This window comes from Malus sylvestris, chromosome 15, assembly GCF_916048215.2.
Source record: "Malus sylvestris chromosome 15, drMalSylv7.2, whole genome shotgun sequence".
NCBI classification, from domain to species: domain Eukaryota; kingdom Viridiplantae; phylum Streptophyta; class Magnoliopsida; order Rosales; family Rosaceae; genus Malus; species Malus sylvestris.
Genome location: NC_062274.1, coordinates 43,496,406 through 43,518,252, shown reverse-complemented (window position 1 = coordinate 43,518,252; position 21,847 = coordinate 43,496,406). Strand labels below are relative to the sequence as shown.

General features: G+C 34.3%; 2 protein-coding genes across 2 annotated transcripts; one reads left to right on the top strand and one right to left on the bottom strand.

Moving 5' to 3' along the window:
* Nucleotides 1-6,612: 6,612 nt before the first annotated feature.
* Nucleotides 6,613-7,897, bottom strand: LOC126601633 (heavy metal-associated isoprenylated plant protein 24-like). The gene is made up of 2 exons (XM_050268367.1): nt 7,373-7,897; nt 6,613-7,052 (listed from the first exon to the last, which is right to left on the bottom strand). Exons 1-2 carry the CDS (start codon nt 7,527-7,529, stop codon nt 6,754-6,756), a joined length of 456 nt encoding a protein of 151 aa, XP_050124324.1. The 5' UTR covers nt 7,530-7,897; the 3' UTR covers nt 6,613-6,753.
* A 4,526-nt stretch (nt 7,898-12,423) lies between these two features.
* Nucleotides 12,424-13,230, top strand: LOC126602163 (uncharacterized). The gene has a single exon (XM_050268994.1). It carries the CDS (start codon nt 12,563-12,565, stop codon nt 13,070-13,072), a length of 510 nt encoding a protein of 169 aa, XP_050124951.1. The 5' UTR covers nt 12,424-12,562; the 3' UTR covers nt 13,073-13,230.
* Nucleotides 13,231-21,847: the final 8,617 nt, after the last annotated feature.

The window sequence follows — 21,847 nt, the reverse complement described above, 5'->3', positions numbered from 1 at the left end:
ATGTCAAGAAATATAAATTTTCTTCTTAGTGACTTCATAACATAAGTACCCCTTGTACTTTGATGCATATCCCATATAAAGACATTTTATTGTTTGAGGTTGCAACTTAGTTGTATTGAAAGGTCTTAACAGTGGGTAACAAGAGCAGCCAAAGACTTTTAAGTGACTAATATCAGGAATATAACAAAGCATCTCAAATGGTGACTTCTAGTTCAAAGTTTGTGATGGCATTCGATTAATAAGATATACTGATGTTAGGCAAGCAAACGACCAAAATGAGGCAGGTAAATGGGATGTTTGAAGAAGAGTGATTGTGGTTTCAATAATATGTCGATGTTTCCTTTCGGCCAACCCATTTTGCTCTGGGGTATATGGACAAGATAGTTGGTGATTAATACCCTTAGTATCAAGGAAGGTTTGTAATTGTTTCCCTACAAATTCTCCCCTTCCATCACTTTGAAGTGTTTTTATAGAAACTGAGAAATGATTAAGAACATACTGATAAAATGTAGTAAATGTAGAACAAACATCAACTTTATTGACAAGTGGTAAAATCCAACAAAATTGAGTACATTGATCTATGAAAGTAACATAGTACTTAAAGCCATCTATAGAGAGACAAGGAGCTGGACCCCATACATCATTGTGAACAATGTCAAAAGGGTTAATAGGTTTATATGTGGCTGAGTTAAAGGGTAACTTGCTAATTTTGCCTCTATACAATTGAAACATAAAGTAGGTGTGGAATCAGCAACACTTGTACTATTAAACTTCTTAAGCATAAGAGAAACAACATTGTTTGAAGGATGACTTAATCTATGGTGCCATAGACTAGAAGTTACTTGTTTTCCAAGATATGCAACAACTGGAGAAGCTTGTGTTGTATGAGAATGAAGTGGTGTGATGGGAATGGGATACGATCCATTATTGCAGAGGCCTTTGAACAATATTCTCCATGTGGCTTTGTCCTAAATCCAAAAACACCAAGCATCAAAGATTAGCCAACAATTATTGTCAAGACAAATTCTATGCACATAGAGTAAATTCTGAGATATCTTAGGTACATAAAGAACTAAATTCAACTTTAGATTATGAAATGGTGTCTGTAATATGGAAGATCCTTTATGGGATATTTTCAAACCTTCACCACTTGCAGTTTAAATCATCTCTAATGATGGGAAAGGAGTTGCCAAGGAAAAATTAGTCAAGTCTGGAGTCATGTGGTTTGTTGCACCTGAGTTTGTGAGCTACACTTGCTGAGATAGATTGGATTCCACTGGTGGGGCAGAAACATTGACATGCATAGCATTCATGCCTCCAGAGGTTGAAGTTATGTTTGCATTTCTGAAATGACAAAAATGTGCACTGTGGTTCCTTTTCCCACATATTTCACACCCTTCGGTAATTGCAAACTAAGTGTTTTGAAACCTACATGTATCTGCAAGATGACCATATTTGCCACAAATTTGACAAGGATTTCCATTAATAGGCAACTGCTGAGTAGGTGAATTACTAAGAATCCCACGAGCATGATTTGGGTAAAAGGACCTGTTGTTCCCAAATTTAGGTGCACCTTGTCCATACTGAAACTTCCCTTTGTTCTTGTTTTTGTTGAAGAATGGTTTATACTGATAACCACCATATTGATTCCTACAAGAACTTTCAGGATTAAATGCACCAGTATGATGATTGGAAGAACTCTGGTGTCCAAATTTGTCCTTGAAACTTGCTTGAGAACCACCATTATCAGTAGCCATTGCAGTAAGAAATGAAGGTGCAGAAGTACTTTCAATCATTGCTTCTTCAACAAATAGTTGAAATCACAAATCTTTAAGAGATATAACATTTTCTCGGCCTCTAATTATTGATCGAACAGTATTATACTTAGATGACAGACCATTAAGAGTAAGAATTACAATACCATCATCATCAAATTTAAACCCAGCCGCAGAAAGATAACCTCTAGCCTCATTGATTTGTTGTAAGGAAAGAGAAATAAAATCATTACCCTTTTTGATATTCTACAATTCTGATTTCATTTGAAAGATACTTGTTCTTATAACAGTAAAAAATTGCTCCTTGAGCCGTGTCCAAAGATCTTGAGCACTAGTACTCCTTATGGCACAAGAAATTGCAGGTGATGAAAGGGTTGCAGTAATTAACTGCATCAAAGCTCGATCATGCATCTTCCAAATCTTGTAGTCATCATATTCTGTGGAAGAACCAGTTGCACCATAGTCTATCTCAGATCCACTAGATGTGGTCTATGTGAAACGAGCAGGACAAGGCGTGGAACCATCCACAAACCCCATGATTCCATATCCTTCGAGCAAAAGCTGCATCTGAAAATGTCAAACCAAGTAGTTTGTCTCATCAAGCTTTACTATTACAGATCTTGAAACAGTGGAAATGATAGAGGTAATAGGAGATTGAACAATTTGTAGTTGGGAAACATAAACCATTGCTGCAAGAAAGCTGAAAACTTGTAGCAAATTGATTATGGTGAACTTTTGTCAAACAGTTGGCGTGCACAAAAAAACAGACACCAAGAAAATTGATGAAGAACTACAAGAACTCCACAGAAGATAAAGAAAGCAAAAAATGGTAGTGAGAACAGAAATGGTGAACGAAAGCAATCTAAGATTGGAGAATCGCGCAATTAGCTATACCAGTGATGATATCATGTTAAGCAAGCTGTGATTACAGAAAGAAGTTCCAATATTGTTCGAAGAAGAAGAAGAAAAGAAGTTCCAATATTGTTCGAAGAAGAAGAAGAAGAAGAAGAAGAAGAAGAAGAAGAAAAGAAGTTCCAATATTGTTCGAAGAAGAAGAAGAAGAAGAAGAAGAAGAAGAGAGATAGACTAAGAGAGGGAGAAAAAAAAAAGAATCTTCATGTGATATTTTTCTATATGTTTTTCAATCTTACAGTTTTGAAGCCCAAATAAAGAATTCAAAACGAATCTAGCTGGTTAGAATACCAAAAGCAGAATGGGAAAGGAATTAGAATATCTAGTCTGATTTGGAGGAGCCAAATAAGGAAAAATGTTAAAAACCTTGGCTTAATGGTTGGGATCACCTTACAATCAGATGCATCCCCATTTAGTATATAAATACTAGGGTTTCAAATCACTTTTACACAAGCCCCCCTTGGGGGATGCCCCAAGCTCTCTCTCTTCTCTTTCTTTGGTTTTTCTTCCAAAAACAAAACCATATTTCCCTTCACCAGCCGCTGCCACTGAAGAAACCATGTAACCGTGTTGTTCTTGAAGGACTTCCACATCATAATTGCTTCAAGGGGTTTCTTCTATGAATTTAATTTCACTTATGTTGTGCTGTTTATTTATATTTTTCTGTGATCATGATATATATTAAGTTTATAGCAAGAGAATTCAATGTAACCTTGTAAACTATTCTATGTTATTAAGTTAAAGTATTTGATTCATCAATCTGTTTTCTTGTTTCATTCACTTATTTTATAGTTTAATTTGTTAGTTTATCTTAACGTTTGATCACCATTAGGGTTTCTTACAGATTATTTGATTAAGGTTATAGTACACATCATGCTTAATCATGGTGGACATGTAAATGAATGAAGAAACTGCTATGCATACATCCTACCATGTGATTTCTTTGGTTCTTTGAAGTTTTCTTATTCTTAATGGATTCTTATTTGGTAATCTAAATTGAACATCACAACTAGCTTGCAGATTAGGAGTACTTGATCATAACCACACATCAAATGGATGACCATAAATGAGTAAAATGAACCTTAGTTGCAGATTGGAAAGTTGAATGCGTTTTGACTTAATTTTCATAGAATTGGCTTATAATTGTGAAATCGGTATCCCTAGTTCCATTCCCATTATTTATGAATCAACCTATCAATTATCATTATCTTTTTTGCATTTCTAAGTTATTTTAGTTTTCAATTGAAAAATCTAAATTCAGATTGCATTTTCATTGTTTAGTTAGGGTTCACATTAAGCTAGTAATTTGTAGAGGTCTAATCAGTCCCTATGGTTCGACACCGTTACTTGTGCTATTATACTATCCTTTTATATTTACATTTCGAGTAAGAGATTTTCAAGCCCCAAGATTGGGCAAAAAGAAAAATGAAAAGTCCCTATAAAATTGGACCTATTTCAAATTTTCCCTTCTATTTTTTTCAAAGTTACATACCCATAAATTCATACAGTAGTTGACCGCGCTTAATATTAATGAGTTATTCATAATATATTTCTAATTAAAATCCGTAAATTACCAAACTTTCTTAGATCTTCCTGGATAAATTAGTAGCGATAATTTGTTTTTTGCAACACTACGTAAACTTAATTATTAATTAATAATAACTCCAAAAATGAATTAAGATTTTAGAGGAATGCTAAGTAAACTAAATTTATAAACTAAATTATGTGTCATCAATAAGAAAAAAATACGTTAATCAACACTTAAGTAATAATCCAAGGGTAATGCTAGAGTGACTAAATTTTGTAAACTAAATGACGTGGAAGTTGATGATTGGATTATTATTTAAGTGTTGATTAACGTGTTTATTTCTTAGGTGACACATCATTTAGTTTAGACATTTTGTCTACAAATCGGGTAATGTTAGGAAGACTAATTTTGGAGATAAAATTTACAAACTAAATAATATGTCATCAATAGGAATGAGCATGTTTATCAATGTTTAAGTAATAAACTAATCATCAACTTCCATGTTCTTTAGTTTCTAAAATTTTATCTACAAATTTAGTCTTTCTAACATTTCCCCTACAAATTTAGTCTACCTAGCACTGCTCCATTCATCAACTTCTATGTCATTTAATTTACGAAAGAGTGATGCTAGGGAGACTAAATCTTTTGAACCAAATTTGCAACCTAAATGATGTGGTTGGAGATGATTGAATTATTAATTAAGTTTCGATTAACGTGCTTGTTTCTTATTTGTAACACATCATTTGGTTTAAAAAATTTAGTCTTCTTAACATTACTCTTTACGAAATTTAGTCTACAAATTTAATCTCTTTAACATTATCCAAAAATTTATATAGGAAATTTCAAATCCCTTGCCACAGTAGAAATAAGAGCGCCTTTAAGAAAAGCCGCACATACCAACATACAATAATTGAGATTAGATATGAGTTGCCGTCTCATAACAACCCACACTAATTCATCCAATACCTTTGGATCTCAATTCGATCCACACTAACTCGTCTATTTGAATAATTAAATTTGTTCTTGAATTTAGTCTCACTAACTCGCTAATCAGATGTAATAATCACATTTAATTTTGATTTATATTTTGGGAAATGCAAATTGTGTTTTTCTTTCTGAATTTGTAAAATAGGTGTCAAAGGAGTTGAAATTTTACATGGTTATTATCTATAATTTTCGATCACGATGATGCATATTTTACTCTCCTTAAAATTATTCATCAAAGAACTTTTTTACCAACATTTTTCATCGTGTCCGGACCACGATTGATACCTCACGTGTCATTATATAAGTAGATGGAAGTTTTATTTTTTAAATTATTAGTTTTTTAACACAAGATCTCTACTACAAGAGATGTATACGTGTTTTACATCCTAATATGCACGCTCATCTAGAGATACAAATAGAGTCCAGATCCTCTTTGTGAGGATCACAGGGATCTGTGAATCTTGTATATTCAACGTAAATCGTGCGGTTAGAAATTATTTTAAATATTTTTATTTAAAAATAAACATAAACAATACTAGATAAAAAAATGACCGCATAATAAACTATGAACAAACATAATTCACGAATATGTTGGATGCAAATATGAGATGATGTTGTTTTCTTTAGTTAGAAAGGTCTTTTTTTCCCAAGTCACAAAAAAATGAAAGGTTCAAACTTCAAAGTGTCGGAATTCAAACAAATAAAACACGGTTTTGAGATTCAAAAGTTCAGAAATTATTCGCGTTTGCATAGATCATAAATGTAAAGAGATTTTTAAATGTAATCGGAACACGGGATAATACATTACGTGTCATTAAACAAATTCTGAGATATGTGTGTTAAAAAATTAATAACTTGAAAAATACAATTTTTCACTATTTATATAAAAACACGTGATATACCATCAGTTTTCCAGTCACAATAAAAAATTTCTCATAGATGTGTGTAACATTATTCTAGTAACTATCATTGAAAGCTCCATGCACATATGAACATTCGTCTAAAGAAATCATAAACGTCTTGCATGCTCAATCTCTATGACCAAATTAATTAATTAATCTATAGCGCATAACTAAAAAGTGATTTATTTTGTTAGACATTTTTATATTGTCAAACTATAAATTTGAATCACTCATTTGAACAGTATTAAATAATTTATATTTATATTTATGTGAAAGAACATTTTTCTTTTCTGTAACACTATCCTCGTTTTTTTTTTTTTCTTTTTGTGTTGGGATGAAAGGGGCAGGTTCTTTGTATATTCAGTCCAGCTACATGTGGGCTTATGTCTTAAATTATAATCACTTTTCGATATCTCTACAATATTGCTAGAGATGAAAAAAAAAAGAGTAATATTACTCTTGAATCACAAAAGGCTCCACGCAAATATGACAGCTTTAGCCAAAGAGATAAATCAACAGCTTGAATAATTAAACTCCTTGAACAAAACCCACGTATATCAACCCCACATACCACACTATTTCGTTAATTGAGCCACTATTTATAATATGATTATTTTAGATATATTGATTTTATATATTAATAATCTAGCTACATGATAGAGCAGGCATTAGGGTTGTCATCGCTGAACATGACTGTGTAGCGGTCGTCCATGGCAGTCTCAGTGATGTTTGAAGTGTCGGCAACTTTCCTGACCATATTAGGAGGTGCCTTCTTGTCATATGCCTGAGAAATATAAGGATGAGCAACCAAATTGTACGGAACATAAGGCCACAACTCACATTTCTTCTTTGTTGACTGAGCAGCCTTCAACACTTTCTTTGCCTCAACGTTATATCCAGTCACAGTTGCCTTCTGCTGCTTCAAGTCGATGTCCACAGATTTAGCACCTACAAACAATCATCAAAGTGAATTAATTCACACCAAAACCAGAGGAAGTTTAGTTTCCACGCTAGAACTAATTGTGAATAGGAGGGTGAGAGATGCCCAAAATTATTTAAATCACTATGGCAAAGATGCTCTTTTGATGTGGACAACACTCAACGTGCTCCCTAAAACACGGCTAGGATAGCCTATTAATCATATTGATATATATATATATATATTAGAACTTAAATAAGATCATTGATCATATTAATTTTCGTCTAAAGTTTCAGATTACCAGTCTAATAAGCAAACATTGCCAAAAATATGAATTTATTAATCCCACCTTTTACGCCGGAGAGGACACTCTTGACCTTGCGGGCACAACCTTCACAGTCCATCCTGATTTTTATGGCTACCGTTTGCATTTGCTTCTTCTTCTTGCCTTTTTTGGCACTGCTTAGTACATCTGATAAGTACTCCAAAGTTCCTTGAATTCCCATTTTTTCAGCTTATTGTGCAAAACGCTAGAATGGTTGATCGTTGGTCTTGGACAAGCTTATATATGTATATTAGCTAGCTACTGATGAAAATATTTATATATAGCTAAAGATCCAGAGTTCGAAACCCTCCTCTAAAAAATAAACGATGAAGACTTGAAGATGTAAGGACTCAGGAGCTAACTTACTAGAGAAAAGCAAGAGATGGGTGTTGATAAAGAAGAGTACTACATATATATACCACAAAATCGTGTCTAGTTTATTCTTTTCCAATAAGTGCATGAAAGGAAAGAAGAGGGCTATAGAGGCAATAGAAAAGGTGAATGGGTGACTAGAAAGAGGAGGACACCGGTACTTGGTGTTGCCTCTTGCTAGCTTCTATTCTTTGGATTTTATAGTGAGTTGAACAGATGGCTGATAGAAAATAATGTCCACGAGAAATTAATAAAATAACACAAGTAAATAATTTAAAAAGCAAGCCTAGCTAGCTGCTCTAGAAACTATAGGAAACTGACCTTCATATAATCCATGTGGATTCCCTTTCTCTAAGGAGGATGAGAGCTCAAAAGAAAATATTCCTTTTAACCTATCGTTATAATTAATCGATATCTTCTTAAATTGGAATATAGTAGAGTAGTATTACACTGAATATCTATTTATATCATTATTTTCACAATCTTTCTAATCAAGGTAGAGTCCACCAACGTATGTATGTCTCATGTATATTATAGAGATGATACAAATAGATAGTAAGAATAACATTTTTGAATTAATTATGTGGCCATGAAAATGAGACTAATTAACATGAAATAGATTCAGAGTTATTGTGATATTCCGTTGTAAAAATACATGGTTATGTAGAAAGAAGCGTATGCATAACAATGCATTATTAGAATAGAAAGCCACTTGACAGTGAACTTATTTCGTGTAAGTCATTTTCTATAACAACAGTACTTCGAGTATAATTTGGCTAAATTGGTGCATATTTGAATTAATTAAGTAAACCTTGTCAATGGCTGATCCAGGATTCTAACATCAAGTAATCCCAATCAAGGTATGTTAGGTGCTAATCAGGCAGCGAGCTGAGGCCTAGCGTCAAGATGGGGCCTAGGCGGATTTAAGTAAGTTTATTATCATATGAATAAGTGTCTGTTTACACTTAAATAAGACTATACTTGTATTGAGAATTTGGGTTATATTTTAATTAGGTTTATTATTTAACATATAACATACAAAAATAGTATTTTAGTGAATTTGATGGTATGAGATGAAAGTTCAAGTGATTACGAGTTCGTAATACTTTACGAAATATTTTTCAGATATCATATGAATTTATAGTGAAATTAAATAAAAATAACGTGTCAAACATATGATATAAAAAGTATTGATTGAGTAATACACCATTCCTTTATTAATTAAAATGCTAGGTGGCACAACATGATTGAACAATAATTAAAAAAAATCAGAATAAAAAAAATAGGGAGTTGGTTACTTGGGAAATGAAGAGATAAAGTCTTTCTTCTTTGTTGGAACCAAGGTCCAAAAACAGAAGAACCACAATTGGCTTCTCCTTGTTCCTCTTCATTTGAAATTAGTTCTTGTTCTTGGTTCAAATCTTATGTTGCACAACATATGCATAGTCGTGCCGGTCTTCTCTCTTCCATCACTTGGCCAGACAATAGGGTGATTCTCAAAAATCCTCATAGGCGCTTCTTCAAAACTTATTAGTTATCCCCAGACCACCTGAATTCATGAATGGGTCTGCCCCTAGCTATCTAGTTTCTCCAGCAAATTAGGTGTTGAAAGTTTTCAATGCTTAGGGTACACGAAAGGAGTAAAGGTAAACAACACATTTAAAGTTTGAGAGTAACGCTTTGTCGAAACTTTGAATCTCTCAGTAACACGCATGATTTCATAACAAAAATATTCCACAAAATAATCAAAGGCATCACCGGCTACCACGTTAACAAATAATCAAAGGCATCACGGCCACCACGTTAGAGATCTTGGTGGTCCACACAGATATCAACGGCTGCATATCAGCCAGGTGGCAGAATCACCTCCAAAATGGAGCTGGTGGTTACACCATACTTGTTCACTAGCAAACTGTCCACTTGTGAACGTGTATCGGTGATTAGGCGGTGCGACTGTTTGAAAAAAAAAAAAAAAAAAAAAAAAAGAGAAAGTAGATAAAGAATAAAAAAAATGAAATTTAAAGCCGCAAACGTGCATGACTGCTTTGCCAGGTGGCAGCAAGGATTGTGAGTCCTCTAATTATGAGCATTGAGAAGGAGTAATGTTAGGAATATCAAAATTTTAAAGATAATATTAGAGAGACTAAAATTTTTAAGTTAAATTTACAAATTAAATGAGGTGGTGGTTGATGATTAGATTATTACTTAAGCGTTAATTAACGTGCTTATTTCCTATTGGTGACACATCATTTGGTTTAAAATTCAAGTCTCCCTAGCATTATCTAGTAAATCAAATTTGCAAATCAAATTATATGTCACCAATAGTAAATAAGTACGTTAATCAACACTTAAATAATAATCCAATCATCAACAATCACATCATTTGATTTACAAATTTGGTTTTAAAAAATTGGATCTTTGTAACATTGTCCTTTGAAACCACCATGAAACTAAATCTAATTAAGGTTTAATTATGCTCCTCCATCAATCTGTTCCCTTTGGCAGAGAGAAGGGATTGGCTTGGCAATTTAAAGGGAATTTTAACAAAAAGTTCCCGGTACTGTTTACTTTAACGAAAAACTATATTGTTACACTAAAAAGTCAATCCTGGTACTATTCATTTTACCTTTTATTTTGTCATTTTCGTTAAAACTCAAAGTTTTCAAACTCTTTTCATTAGTTTTCTTTTTAATTAATTAGGAGTTTGCTCTTCTTAAATCACGCCAACAGTTTGGGATTTTTTTAGATTAGATTTATGTCCTTTGATTAAATTAAATTGGTCGGTTTGCTCTAGAAATCTAGCTACGTTGAAAATAAGGGGAAAAAGAAAAACCTTTTGGATGGATAAAGTAAAATATTGCATGGTCGAATTTTCTCGTCCTAATGCAATGGAAGTCAATTTTGGTTTTGTAATCAAAAGCCAAATTAATTAGGTATGCATACTGCATGACATATGAAGTTATTTAAGTTGAATGAATATATCTTAAGCAGATCGATGTTAGAGGTATATCTTAAGATTTCTTTTCTGTTGAATGAATATACTACTGTTTGGGCCCAAAATGGTATTTTGGGTCGAACCTGGAGTTCTCGATCCAATAAGAGCAACTCCAGTGTAGGAGCCCTCCCCCCAGGCTATTCACTATTTAATCCACATAGTGAACAGTAATTGCCCTTAATGAACAGTGCATTCCCCTGGCAATTGTCTTTTACATCTCCACCCCTGCATTGAATAGCCCTGGCAATTGGCAATAAAATATTATTACTTTTTTATTTATAAAATAATACATAACCCTAATAATTTTATTTGTAATTTCGGATAAGATTTTTAATCGTTCTCGTTGCGCCACGTGTCATTATCCGAAAAGCCAATAGCAATAAATTTTTTGTATTTTTGTATTTATAAAATAATTCAAAAGAATTTTATTTGTTATTTCGGATAAGATATTTAATCGTTCTCGTTGCGCCACGTGTCATTATCCGCAAAGACAATTATTGGTGATGGATTTCCGATAAGATTTTTAATCGTTGTGTCAAGGCACGTGTCATTATCTGAAAAGACAATTATTGATGATGGATTTCTGATAAGATTTGTAACCAATCACGTCGTGCCACGTGTCACAATCCGATTACAATCTTTGAGGATAGATTTCCACCAGATTTTTAACGAATGACGGCATGTCACGTGGCATTATCTACAACGTAATCCTTTCTAAATCCTCCATATAATCCACCATCCATCCTCATAAATCTCACACCAATTTTCTCAAGATCTCTATCATTATTCATATTTTCTACTTCCTTCTTCGCCAAAATCCCTATCAATATTCATAGTTTCTGGTTCCTTCTTCACCAAAATCCCTATCATTATTCATAGTTTTTGCTTCCTTCTTCACCAAAATCCATATCATTATTCATAATTTCTGTTTCCTTCTTACAATGTCTTCTTCTTCGTCTTCAAAGATGATGTGGGAAATCGAGCAAGAAGAGGAAGAATTGTTTAACCAATCAGAAGGAATGTTCAATGTTGGGGATTGGGCCCAAAATGAGATGGAAGAGGATGACGAGCGTAGACGAAGAGATGACGAATCAAGAATGGCAAGAGCCTCACAATCCCGTCGAGTCGTCCAAACTGTGGCTCATATCTGCAGGCCCAACCGTGCTGTAAACATTGATAGAAACAGGCAACGACGAGGTCAGGAGCTCTTGGACGATTATTTTGTCCGTAACAGTGCATTCCCTGATACATACTTCCGACGTCGTTTTAGAATGGAACGACATTTGTTCAACAAAATCATGGGCGCTGTTTGCAACCATGATTCTTACTTTGTGCAAAAGACGGATGCTTTTGGTGCTATGGGTCTCCTGCCTGAACAAAAAATTACTGCTGCCTTGCGGATGCTTGCATATGGAGCAGCTGCAGACCAAGTGGATGAGATAACGAGGATGGGAAAATCAACCATTCTTGAGTCCCTGATGAGGTTTTGTTCGGTAATCGAATCTATCTACACCGCAGAGTACCTCCGGAAACCTACTCATATGGACTTACAAAGGCTTATGAAGAAAGGCGAGATGCGAGGTTTTCCAGGGATGATTGGAAGCATTGATTGTATGCACTAGACTTGGAAAAACTGTCCAAGTGCATGGCAAGGTGCTTATGGGGATAGAAAATGATCAAAAAGTATCATTTTGGAGGCGGTGGCATCTTTTGATACATGGATTTGGCACGCCTTTTTCGGGGTTCCGGGAGCTCAAAATGACCTCAACGTCCTTGCCCAATCCCCAGTGTTCAACGATGTCCTACAAGGAAAGGCACCAAAAGTCACGTATGAGGTCAATGGACGTATGTACGACGGGCCATACTACCTAGCTGATGGCATTTACCCAAGGTGGTCAACATTTGTCAAAACAGTGCCACGTCCGCGCAGTGCAAAGGAAAAACACTTTGCAAGATGTCAAGAAGGGTGCAGGAAGGATGTGGAGCGTTGTTTCGGTATCCTCCAAGCTCGCTGGGCGATCATCAGGGGTGCTGCCAGATTGTTTGATGTAGAGTCGCTTCGATCCATCATGATGACGTGCATCATTCTTCACAACATGATTGTGGAAGATGAGTACGATTATGAAGCCGTTGATGAATATGAGCCAGACACGATGAACAATTCAAGAACACGTATATATTGTGCTCATGACGCCACCGATGAGCCCGTGCAACATGAGCCATTAGAAAGGGATGGACGTTACAATGAAAGGATCATCCAACGATATACTGCACTTCAAAGGTCATATATGCACAATGCCCGCCAACTTGACTTGATAGAGCACCAGTGGGAATTGAGGGGTGCTGACGATACTTAAGTTCATTAGTGTTTGTTTTTATTTGGTGTGTTTATTTTATTTTATGTGGTGTGTTTTTTTAGTTCATTTAGTGAGTTGAAATGTAATTTTATTTTATTTGGTGTTTGTTTTTATTTGGTGTGTTTATTTTATTTTATGTGGTGTGTTTTTTTAGTTCATTTAGTGAGTTGAAATGTTATTTTATTTTATTTGGTGTTTGTTTTTATTTGGTGTGTTTTTTTGGTGTGTTGATGTTATTTTATTTGGTGTGTTTAAATGTGTTTTGAATAAAGTACTAAGTTCAATAAATTGGAAACAACATAAAGTACTCTATTCAATGAATAAGAAATTACAACCCGAATTGATTGGAAAATTATGGGTTCGTGAATGGATGATAACCATCACCTAACCAATTTGTGGTGCTAGGATGATCTTCTCTTGTCGTGCTAGGATAATCTTCTCTTGTGGTGCTAGGACTAGGCCTGGCAAACGGGTCGTGTCAGTCGTGTTCGTGTCGTTTTCGTGTAACACCTGTTATCTTAACGGGTCGTGTCGTGTCACACCCGTTATCTTAACGGATCCTTAACAGGTCGTGTCACTTTACCCAACGGGTAAAGTGACCCGACCCGTTATGACCCGTTAAGAAAAATATATTTTTTTTCTTAAATTTGCACATACCACACATTGCCACATAAATATTACTTCAAAACATTAAAACACATTTGTCGTTTAAGTACTACATCTACACTCGAAAATAAGAGCCTAATAAAAAAATAATACATACACTACTAATTTATTACAAATTTTAAATGTGCAAGGATATGCAAAATGAAACAGTTTTTGTTTTCAAGGTTGTGAAATCTTTCTCAAAAGTTTAAACCTCAATTTACAAAATCCTCGATTTACATCGATCATCATGAAATTGCATTGGAACTTTGGCTTGATCTATTGCCTTCAAGAGTTATGTTGATGATGTTTTCAGTAAGGTTTTCCAGGTCATAACTATCTTCTACATAAACTAAGCATAGAAAAAACCAAACATTAAAAATCATTCAAATTATGAGAAGTTTACCAAAATAATTATGAAAAAAAATAAAACAATAGTACTATACCATACTTTTATTAAGTATAAACATAAGATTTTGTGGTATCCACTAGTGTAAATATTTTAAATTGAAGATCGAATTCAATCATTGTATTCATATAAGGTCAAGGAGTGTAGTTGTAAAAAATCATCAAAATCGGAGTTAAATTAACCGTTAAATCGTGATTTTTCGTTTATAACCGTCGAAAACTTTTGTCCCGTTACGTGCTCTCTGAATGTTTGTTTTTTGCAATTTTTGGCGTATGCGATCTCGAAATATATACAAACATGTTTGACGGTTGGATCATTGAAACTAGTTTCGTAGAATGAGTATCCCATCAAAACAATAGATTCACTAATACTTAAGAGTTTATTCATACTTTTATTAAGTATAACATAAGATTTTGTGGTTTCCACTAGTGTAAATATTTTAAATTGAAGATCGAATTCAATCATTGTATTCATATAGGGTCAAGGAGTGTAGTTGTAAACAATCATCAAAATCGGAGTTAAAATGACCGTTAAATCGTGATTTTTCGTTTATAACCGTTGAAATGTTTTGTTCCGTTACTTGATCTCTGAATGTTTGTTTTTTGCAATTTTTGGCGTATGCGATCTCGAAGTATATATAAACATGTTTGATGGTTGGATCATTGAAACTAGTTTCGTAGAATGAGTATCCCATCAAAACAATAGATTCACTAATACTTAAGAGTTTATTCATACTTTTATTAAGTATAACATAAGATTTTGTGGTATCCACTAGTGTAAATATTTTAAATTGAAGATCGAATTCAATCATTGTATTCATATAGGGTCAAGGAGTGTAGTTGTAAACAATCATCAAAATCGGAGTTAAAATGACCGTTAAATCGTGATTTTTCGTTTATAACCGTTGAAATGTTTTGTCCCGTTACTTGATCTCTGAATGTTTTTTTTTTGCAATTTTTGGCGTATGCGATCTCGAAGTATATATAAACATGTTTGACGGTTGGATCATTGAAACTAGTTTCGTAGAATGAGTATCCCATCAAAACAATAGATTCACTAATACTTAATAGTTTATTCATACTTTTATTAAGTATAATATAAGATTTTGTGGTATCCACTAGTGTAAATATTTTAAATTGAAGATCGAATTCAATCATTGTATTCATATAAGGTCAAGGAGTGTAACTGCAAAAATTCATCAAAATCAGAGTTAAAATGACCGTTAAATCGTGATTTTTCTTTTTATAACCGTCGAAAAGTTTTGTCCCTTTAATAATCTTTGAATTTTTGTTTTTTGTAATTTTTGACGTATGCGATCTCGAAGTATATACAAACATGTTTGACGGTTGGATCTTTGAAACTAGTTTCGTAGAATGAGTATCCCATCAAAACAATAGATTCACTAATACTTAATAGTTTATTCATACTTTTATTAAGTATAACATAAGATTTTGTGGTATCCACTAGTGTAAATATTTTAAATTGAAGATTGAATTCAATCATTGTATTCATATAGGGTCAAGGAGTGTAGTTGTAAACAATCATCAAAATCGGAGTTAAAATGACCGTTAAATCGTGATTTTTCGTTTATAACCGTTGAAATGTTTTGTCCCGTTACTTGATCTCTGAATGTTTTTTTTTTGCAATTTTTGGCGTATGCGATCTCGAAGTATATATAAACATGTTTGACGGTTGGATCATTGAAACTAGTTTCGTAGAATGAGTATCCCATCAAAACAATAGATTCACTAATACTTAATAGTTTATTCATACTTTTATTAAGTATAATATAAGATTTTGTGGTATCCACTAGTGTAAATATTTTAAATTGAAGATCGAATTCAATCATTGTATTCATATAAGGTCAAGGAGTGTAGCTGCAAAAAATCATCAAAATCAGAGTTAAAATGACCGTTAAATCGTGATTTTTCTTTTTATAACCGTCGAAAAGTTTTGTCCCGTTAATTGATCTCTGAATGTTTGTTTTTTGTAATTTTTGACGTATGCGATCTCGAAGTATATACAAACATGTTTGACGGTTGGATCTTTGAAACTAGTTTCGTAGAATGAGTATCCCATCAAAACAATAGATTCACTAATACTTAATAGTTTATTCATACTTTTATTAAGTATAACATAAGATTTTGTGATATCCACTAGTGTAAATATTTTAAATTGAAGATCGAATTCATTACTTGTATTCATATAGGGTCAAGGAGTGTAGTTGTAAAAAATCATCAAAATCGGAGTTAAAATAACCGTTAAATCGTGATTTTTCGTTTATAACCGTCGAAAACTTTTGTCCCATTACTTGATCTTTGAATGTTTGTTTTTTGCAATGTTAGGCGTATGCGATCTCGAAGTATATACAAACATGTTTGACGGTTGGATCATTGAAACTAGTTTTGTAGAATGAGTATCCCATCAAAACAATAGATTCACTAATACTTAAGAGTTTATTCATACTTTTATTAAGTATAACATAAGATTTTGTGGTATCCACTAGTGTAAATATTTTAAATTGAAGATCGAATTCAATCATTGTATTCATATAGGGTCAAGGAGTGTGGTTGTAAAAAATCATCAAAATCGGAGTTAAAATGACCGTTAAATCGTGATTTTTCGTTTATAACCGTCAAAAAGTTTTGTCCCGTTACTTGCTTTCTAAATGTTTGTTTTTTGCAATATTTGGCGTATGCGATCTCGAAGTATATACAAACATGTTTGACGGTTGGATCTTTGAAATTAGTTTCGTATAATTCGTATCCCATGAAGTTCAATGGTGTGTGTGTGTATATATATATATTTATTTATTAAGTAGATTTAAATATATTTATTTTGTATGTATAATTATTATAGTTTTTAGGGGTATAAAATTTAATATATATATATATATATAATTATTAAAGTTAATATTTTGGTATAATTATTATAGTATATATAATTATTATAATTATTATAGTTAATTTAATATATATATATATATATAATTATTATAGTTTTTAGGGGTATAAAATTGTTAAATTAATATATATATAATTATTATAGTATTTTTTTAGGGTTATAAATTATTAAATTAATATTCTGCTTATCGTGTATCGTGTTACCCACGTGTATACCCGAACAAACCCGTTATCTTAACAGGTGCTTATCGGGTTACCCGATAACGACCCGTTTCGTTATCGTGTCGACCCGAACACCTGTTAATTTCGTGTCGTGTCGTGTTGGGTTATCGGGTCGTGTCAGGAATTGCCAGGCCTAGCTAGGACCATCTCCTCTTGCTCTCGCTTCTCTTGCACGCCTCCTTCGCACCACGTCCGCTTTCTCTGACTTCCAAAAATATTTAGAGTCTGGAGACTTCCCTTCTAAAGGCTCCTTCATAATGTCACGATCTCGTTCAGCCATTCTTTCTTCTCTTCTATGTTCCCTTTCTTGCCGAAGTAGTTCTCTTTCTCTCTCATCAGCCTCAAATTTTCTCTCAAAAGCTGCAGCTTTTGCATCTTCTCTAGCCTTATCAGCCTCAAATTTAGCCATTTCCCGGGCCAAATTCAATTCACCTTGGCGGGCAAGATCTTCCATATACTTTGCATAATCATTCTTGGAAGCATTACCTTTTCTCTTTGAAGCCTTCTTACCTTGAGGCCTAATTGGAAAACGGGTCGACCCCGACGCTTGTTCAACGGGGGGCGTTTCAGGCACTTCTTCATAATCATCTTCATCATGATCATGCGAGGCATGCTCAGGTGTAGAGTGTAGAGGGGTGCTGTTCATGAAAACTTTTGGACCGACATGCACAACTCTAAATTTAGGACAATCTTTGACAATATTCCAACATTCAAACCAGGTGAATGTTTTGTTTTTGCTGTTGGTTTTGGCACCATACCAAGCTTGTGCTTGAAGTTCCTACACAAACAAATAATTATAATGAGAATAGGTAACAAATAAATAATTATAATGAAAGTATGTAACAAATAAATAATACAAACAAATAATTATAAATGAAAGTAGCTAACAAATAATTATAATGAAAGTAGGTAACAAATAATACAAACAAATAAATATAATGAAAGTAGCTAACAAATAATTATAATGAAAGTAGGTAACAAATAAATAATACAACCAAATAATTATAATGAAAGTAGGTAACAAATAAATAATACAAACAAATAATTATAATGAAAGTAGGTAACAAATAATACAAACAAATAAATATAATGAAAGTAGCTAACAAATAATTATAATGAAAGAAGATAACAAATAAATAATACAAACAAATAAATATAATGAAAGTAGCTAACAAATAAATAATATATTGTTACCTGATCCGTTAAATTTTCCCCACTTCGAAGATTACCACTAGCTTGTGCCAAGGCATCTCTCCACGTACTAAACGATTGACTAAGTAATTTCCAATGACTGGACATCGATTCTTTAGTTCTTTGCCCACCCATTTTCTCAAGATAATTGGTATGAATAAGACTCCACATTTCTCGCAACTGCATCTCATTACCCGTAATCGAATCATGAGTAACTTGAACCCAACTAGTACACAACGCAACATCTTCAAGAAGCGTCCAATTTGTACCTGGTTGAGTAGTCATTTTGTTGGAAAAAAATTGGATTGAAACTTTGAAAGAAAGATAGGAATGTGGTTGAAAGTAGTTGAGAAAATATGAAATTGTGGTGTAGGGTAGAAGATAATGAGAAGGTATTTATAGAAAAGTAAAATCAAAATTTTTTATAATTTTTCATAATTTTTTTTCGGATTTTTAAGAATTTTTTTACATTTTTTTAAATTTTTATTCACCTAATTAATCTCTGCCGTTGGATTTAAAAAAATTTAAATTCCAACACTCCAGATTGTGCCACGTGTCACAACGGTAACATTTTAGATTTTTAAACAGTTTTTTCTTTTTTTTATATAATTTACAAAGCCTAATAACGTGAACCGTTGATCTTAGATCAAACGGATGAAATTAAATGAGATTTTTAAATGTTTTTTACCGTTGGAAATCCAACGGTCCATAAAATATGACCGTTTCAATCGAACAGACATGGGGAAGCCACGGTTACTTTTCAAAACTGAAATCGCGGGCCCCAACCCTGTTTTTTTGTCAGACGACTCGCGCCGACGCGCGCGTGAAACGCACGCGCCTGACGCAGCCCTCGGGCTCTCGGGCTGGCAATCCTCGACGGGCCTGATCCTCGGGCCTCGCCTGTTGCTCGGGCTTCCATACGTTGGAGCTCATCCCCCCAGCAATTTCCTACTGTTTGATCCACAGCCCCCGAGCAACCTCCCCCGCTGGAGGTGCTCTAAGAAGTATCGAGAATATCTTACCATGGGTCGAGCCCATTTGAGTTCGGTTGAGTCCTATCAGAATATGATTTCCGCTTGGATAAAGGTAAGATGGTCGAATCGTAATACAAGAGGGATTCTTTAGAGGTTAAAAGCTTCTAGATCTGAAAAGATGCCGAAATTCAATGGATGAATTTAAACGATTAAAGAGCTTGGTTTAGAGTCCTATAGAGGTTAGGATTGGTCGAGGCCAAGTTGGACTGGGATGAGGACTTCCGTCCGAGTGAAGTTCTAGTTCGGTATTTGGGAAATCGCTACTATAAATAGAGAGGAGGGATGCATCATTCAAAGCCTCTCCAATTCAACACACAACTGTCCTACGCAAACCTGTCAAACATCTTGAGATTTTTATTTTCTTTTTCCCCGCCAACACATCTTTAATTTGGATAAACAGCATTGTGCAGGCAACCGGCAACATCATCAGCTTAGACAAACAGCACTGGAGCCGTAAAACTAGCCGACCGAGGAACACCTTAAGTTTGGATAAACTGCTCGAGACCGACTGGTTATTTATCCAAGTCTCTGTCGACAAGGATTTTCGAGTCCTTGTTGGAAGAGGTTATCTCATCAACCTTCTCGGCGATGTGAGGTGTTACCAGGTTATTACATTCGGCACACTGAAAATCGAATTTGATATTGAACTTCGCAAAACTAGCAACCTTGTCTTCAGACTCTCGAACTCGAAGGCCGAGACATGTTCCTTCCTCGGCCACAGTCGCGAGATCAAGAAGTCAGTAGCATACCCAACACCGCATCAACATTCATTTTACTCCCCGGCCGAACTCGACTAACAAGTTGACACGTCTCGCATTCAACCGAATGACGTAGTTAGCTCCTTAGTTACTCATCATGCGCGCCACATAGGCTAAGTAGTTTTTAGGGTCAATAACTACATATAATTAGGTATAAAAAAAGAGTTGGGTTGACTACATTTACCAACAAAGCTATACAGAGGCATAAGAAGGCGCGGTTACACCTTCTGTCGTCGGAAATCAACCCTAAAAGCAATAATCCACCTTTTAATTCCTCTGAACCTGCACGAAAAACCTGCAATCTTCCCTGCTGCTATTCCTTTTTTTTTTAAACACCCAACCCAAAGCAACGTCATTTTAGACTCGAGAAAAAAAAAAAAAAACTGATAAAGTTGAAACTTGAAACGGCATTGTTTCCTTTGTAAAATAAATATAACATAACAAGGGGCTACTCGTCCCCCATTATACAACCAATTGGTGAGTTGGATATAGACTCCAAAAAAAAAAAAGACAGGAGCTTCTGGCAGTATTGGCCCAACTTCCAAGCAATATGCCACCACCTCTTAGCCATGTGCCAATGCCCTCTTCACGGTTCGGTTTTTTTCGGTTTCGGTTTTTTCCGGTTCGGGTTTCGGTTTTTTCGGTTTTTTTTTTTTCTCAAAAACTATCAACCTCCCAGTTCTCATATATCAGCGAAGTGAGAGCCTCAAAATCCTGAATATATTCAAGCATTTCAACTACTTATGATCAAGCAGATCGAATTCAAAATTTCAAAACTTAAGCAAATACAGAAACATATATTCTTCAAGGAAATGTACAGGATTCGAAATTCTAAAACTTTAAAATTTGCAAAATCATGAAATAATTCAACAAATTAACTGATGCAGATCGAAACAAAAAAAAAAGCAAATGAGTTCATCTAAATGCCATAATCGGACTCCAATATCGCATGCCCAGTGCCCACATTCAAATTCATAGTCAAGTCCACAATAGATCTAGAAAAATAAAAAACATATTCAGAGAAAAATACAAACTTTTCCACCTTAAATTACATAAATTTCAAATGGGTAACCATAAAATTAAAAACCCATAAACTGAAAAATAAATAAAACCCACAACCTTTGCTGCAGCGACATCGCAGTGATTGTCGCAAGCTCTTACAATTCCTCTTTTCGTCGGGTCTCGAAAGGGGCAAGGGAAAATCATTGTTTGGAAGAAAGAATCCGCGAGGAGGACAAGAGAACACTGGAGAGAGAGTGATTTGGAGGAAGAGAGGAAGGAGAGGGAGAGAGAGAGAGAGAGAGAGACTGAGGAAGCAAGGCAGAAAGGAAGCAGCGGCGGGGAGAGAGAGCGAGTATTTGAGTCTCAAACTTTGAGATCTGAAAATGAAATGAGAGTGGGACACTGAGACGGCTAGGGTTTTAAGCTTAAGAAATTTTATAAAGCATTCAATATAAGAAACCTATAAATAATATACTGGTACAATTATAACAACATAAAGCCTACTGTCAAGTTGGCTTGCAGCACCTAAACCCAACCTGCAGGTCAGGGGTTCAAACCTTGACGACAACAGGTTTTTTAGTATTTATATATATATTTTTTTTTCGGTTCGG

What these genes read in the sequence shown, in the direction of transcription:
- LOC126601633 (XM_050268367.1), bottom strand. Translation starts at nt 7,529, where the DNA reads ATGGGAATTCAAGGAACTTTGGAGTACTTATCAGATGTACTAAGCAGT. An exon ending in TGTCCTCTCCGGCGTAAAAG is followed by an intron (nt 7,053 to 7,372) that starts GTGGGATTAATA and finishes GATTGTTTGTAG; the next exon opens with GTGCTAAATCTGTGGACATC.
- LOC126602163 (XM_050268994.1), top strand. Translation starts at nt 12,563, where the DNA reads ATGTACGACGGGCCATACTACCTAGCTGATGGCATTTACCCAAGGTGG.